Below are 4,153 nucleotides of genomic sequence, written 5' to 3' on the forward strand. Positions count from 1 at the left end.
AGCTATCTATTTAGTGTGGTGGGCAGTCTCGTAAAAAATTTACTATTCTCACGTGATTGGACAGTCGCAACATGGACCCTGTTGTGGTTGGCTAATCCAGGGCCTTCCATTCCTGCATTAATATTTTAATTAATGCAGGAAATATTCTAATTTAATTAATTACAAGAAATAATTTTCCGTTGATGTAATCTGACAAAGATTTTCCTTTAATTCGTCAGCATATTGACGTCAATGTTGAATCAGGAGGAGAAGAACAGATTTTTCCCTAAATGTGGTCTTGCTCGCAATGGTAAAACTTATAAAATTATTGGGACAAAAGCATAATGAAAAATTTGATAGTTCATTATTCACAAAGTATATGTTTTTCCGATAGAGATAATGCTCAGACTAATAAACATAGATAGGGGGAGCATATGTCATTTTCAGTAGGCAAATTTTGTCCCCAACATGAACTATCAAATTTGACAAGAAGCGCGCGGAAATGAAAACATATTAGTAATACGATATTTCACTCAATTCGCGAGTTTCTCCTCAAAGAACGCATCTCTTATGTCCTATAGTGAATCAACGTTTCATATTAACTCAAAAAATATATGGAAATAAATACCTAAATATATCAAAAATTCAGAAAACAAACTTCAAGCGCGCCAAACGACGTGAAACAACCGATGACACTAGGAGAGCAAAAGTTGCCAAACCTTGGATTAAAGCAGGTAGATACAGAAAATAATAAATATTCTGCTCATTATAAATTCGACAATTAGGAAAAAAATAGGATTCCAAATATTCAAATTTGCATATTTAATCGGGAATCACTCAAATAAATATATTTCATTCAATATAATATACATTCATAACGATATAGTAAAATTGTGAATTTGAAAATGTATCACAATCCGACAACGTAATCTAACCATGTTAGGGACATATAAAAATTGCGTACATTCCTTCTATCTATGTTTATTACTCTATGGAATCATAGAATTTGAAATGATTGTAATGGTAACACTGTGCAGTATTTTTTGACATTTCTTATGTCTTGGTTTTAGTAGGTTATGACATTTAATCATGGAAAGATACTCGCTTTAAAAACGTCTCATTTGTGAATACTGACTGAAAATTTAAGAAAAATTCATGGACGATATTATTCAGTTAATTGACTCACTGCAAAGAAAATTCACCTTCAAATTTGTCTACAATACGACGAATAGTGAATCGATTAACTGAATATTTTCCTCTAAAATTTCTGTCAGTATTCACAAATGCTAGTGACTGATTTTGATAAAACCATTCAACAACTTCTAAACATTGTTGAAGCGTGTATATTTCCATGATTAAATGGCATAATCTACCGAATACAAATGACTTAAGAAATGTCAGAAAGAATACAGAGTGCTGCCACTTTGATTATTTCAAATTTTATAATTCCGTTTCAACTCTAGGGTTTTCCAATCAGAAGTTTCATTTTGAATAGTCCGCTATCTGGGTAGCTGTCACTTTTCAAGCTATCATCTTTTGACATTTGATAAGTAAAACTACGCCATTACTAAAAATGTGCAAAAATTTCGCTTTCGCAAAACTAATGCACCTTCTAGGCCGACTATAGTAAAACTGGTAGAAAATTTTGTGCTGTTGGGACAAGTGAGTAATGTTAAGACTCGAAACCGTGTGCGTTGCTTAGGAAAACCTGCAAGCCATAATTAAAACTAGACAAGACCAAGGTGTAACAAAGGTTAAGATACGTACAACCTGATGCAACGTGTATTCAATATCGGAAAAAGTTATCCATAACAGAACCTAGGTTTTGCACGCTGTCAACCAAAGATTATTAGGACATTCATTTCAAATTCTGCCATACCTGTTATAAAACTACAGCGCCCTCCATTCCGAAACAAAATTGATTTTGCATCTGTAATTTCGAAAAACCCTGTATATTGTAATTTCAGATTTGTTACACAATATCTTTATAAAGATGATAAACGATGCGCTATCTTAGACTAAACGTTAGTGTTGAAGATAAGGCTCAAGATGAAGCGCGGTAAAACCGTTTTATTCATACTATTATCCACAGTTCTCTCTTCAATATGGTGTACTTCCAACGAAATCAAGGAGTCTTGGTACCGGAACAGCCAATCGGTCGAGAATTTCAAATGCAAAGTTCCTCAAGCAAGAAGTTTCGAACTATCGGAATTGTTCGAACAGGATGACCCTTTGATTTTACATACGGAGGTAAGTTATCGATTCAATTGTATCAATTTACGAACTTAATCCGCAGAATCATAAGATCATATTGTTTTTCTTAGATCCTGCTCCCAGTGATATCATCATTGTATTTTCTAAGGAATTCAAGTTTAATACTTTTGCATTTGCTGATAATTTTGATATTGAATTCTAGGATTCTCAAAAACTGCATTAATCGGAATCCACTATCTAAGTTTGTTATTTCAATTGGAAGTAAACATGAACATATCTGTTGAAAATGCAAGACGTCATGTAGTACATTACTTGTAGAATTGAATCTGCACATATATTTGTTACCTATTTTCACTAGAAGAAGCGGAAAAAAACAATCTAATAAGTGAAAAAGGCCACAAAAATTCAATTCAAAGTGTCTCTTAAGAAAATTTATATGTAAAAAAGAGATTAAAATAAAATAATCTAATTGTCAAAAAAAAAGGTTTATATCTAACACTTAAATTCCTGCAAGTATGCTGCGTGATAGCTCCCAATGATGCTTGCGTTTCGGATTTGTTGCACACTGTTGGTAAACGTTTGTAAACGCTCGCCGCTCAGTACTTAACATGGTTTACGAATTCTTACCTCTGCATCAATTTTAAAGAGATGCAGCTTCAGATCTTTTGCAAAATACGATGTAGCGATGATCTTTCCACATTGAAAGCTGTTTCACGCTTCCGAATGGAGAGGTCGGGATAATCACGAACAGACATCGTTTATGTTCTCTTCCATTTTCAATAACCTTTGGCGCCAGGGTTCAGTTTATCTTTAGTTTAACTTTTTTCACCCATTTTCGAATGAGAAGAATGCTTGGCGCATTATTCGAGTGACGAAAACCTCGTATATTGTAGAAATGTTTGCCTACCAAACAAATATAAACTTTTTTTGAAGCACCTTTTATATGAAATATGGTCAATTATAAATAATTAATGTTTCTTGTTTTTTTCAGAATGTATATCCATCGATGACGGTTCTTCACAGATGTGAAAACTCCGGATGTTGCTCGTCAATGATGAAACATTGTGCTCCAACGCAAACAGAAATAGTCAGGTTGACATTCGGAATTGTAGAGCCTGGAGTCTCAAAGATACAATACGTTCATAAAAATGTAGTGAATCATACATCTTGTGCTTGTCTGATGAAGAACGGTTCTTAATAATTTATCATTATTATCTGAAACGTATCTTGGAATTTTAATTTCAAGAAATGGGAGAAAAATTGTGAAAAGTGTTTAATATTTTTACCTTACCCCATTTTTATTAACCTGTAAATGCGTTCTTAATAATATGAAAAACATTTTTTTCTGACAAAATCGAGTTAAACACTAAGGTGCCAAAAAAACCCAACAAGTTGATGTTTGGTAAAAGTCTCATAGTTTTCTTTTTTTTTAGCAAAATTTTCAAAGTTATTTCAGTAAACTGTGGATGAAATTATTAATTTTAACTTTATTTCGTTAAATGCTGGCTTATTAGTCACTATACAGGGTTAATCAGAAGTTTTTTGTTCAATCCTTATTTTGAAACATCCTGTTGAATAATTTCGTTGTTAATTTTTTTCAAATTGCCAATTTTCAACAAGAACCATTCCTTTGCAACCAGTGGCGACGCCAGCTTTCAAAATCAGGGGTGGCGAAGAGGGGACCGGATTTTTTTTTTGGGGGGGCCAAAGTAAAGCGAAATTAAAGTTCTGCTAATCTTTTAGCCTTAGTATGTCAAATTTTAGGGGGGGGCCCGGGGGGGAAAACCATCTTGACGAAAACTTCATTCCTTACAGTAAACAGTTGATGACAAGTTCATTTGTCTCTTTGAAATAAACTAGTTTACTTAAAAAAAATTTCGTAATTTCGCTCTTTCCCTCGAAAAAACTATAATTTATACTGGCTAAAATTAACATGAGAAAATGCATTAAAAAGATAGTG

General features: G+C 33.1%; 1 protein-coding gene across 1 annotated transcript; it reads left to right on the forward strand.

Annotated features, from left to right (window-relative positions):
- The first annotated feature begins 1,982 nt into the window (after positions 1 to 1,982).
- LOC123672156 lies at positions 1,983 to 3,462 on the forward strand. Its single transcript, XM_045606154.1, has 2 exons — positions 1,983 to 2,229; positions 3,185 to 3,462. The coding sequence occupies exons 1-2, from the start codon at positions 2,029 to 2,031 to the stop codon at positions 3,389 to 3,391; spliced, it is 408 nt and encodes a 135-aa protein (XP_045462110.1). The 5' UTR covers positions 1,983 to 2,028; the 3' UTR covers positions 3,392 to 3,462.
- The last annotated feature ends 691 nt before the right edge of the window (positions 3,463 to 4,153 follow it).

The sequence above is a fragment of the Harmonia axyridis genome, chromosome 2, assembly GCF_914767665.1.
Source record: "Harmonia axyridis chromosome 2, icHarAxyr1.1, whole genome shotgun sequence".
In the NCBI taxonomy this organism is placed as follows: domain Eukaryota; kingdom Metazoa; phylum Arthropoda; class Insecta; order Coleoptera; family Coccinellidae; genus Harmonia; species Harmonia axyridis.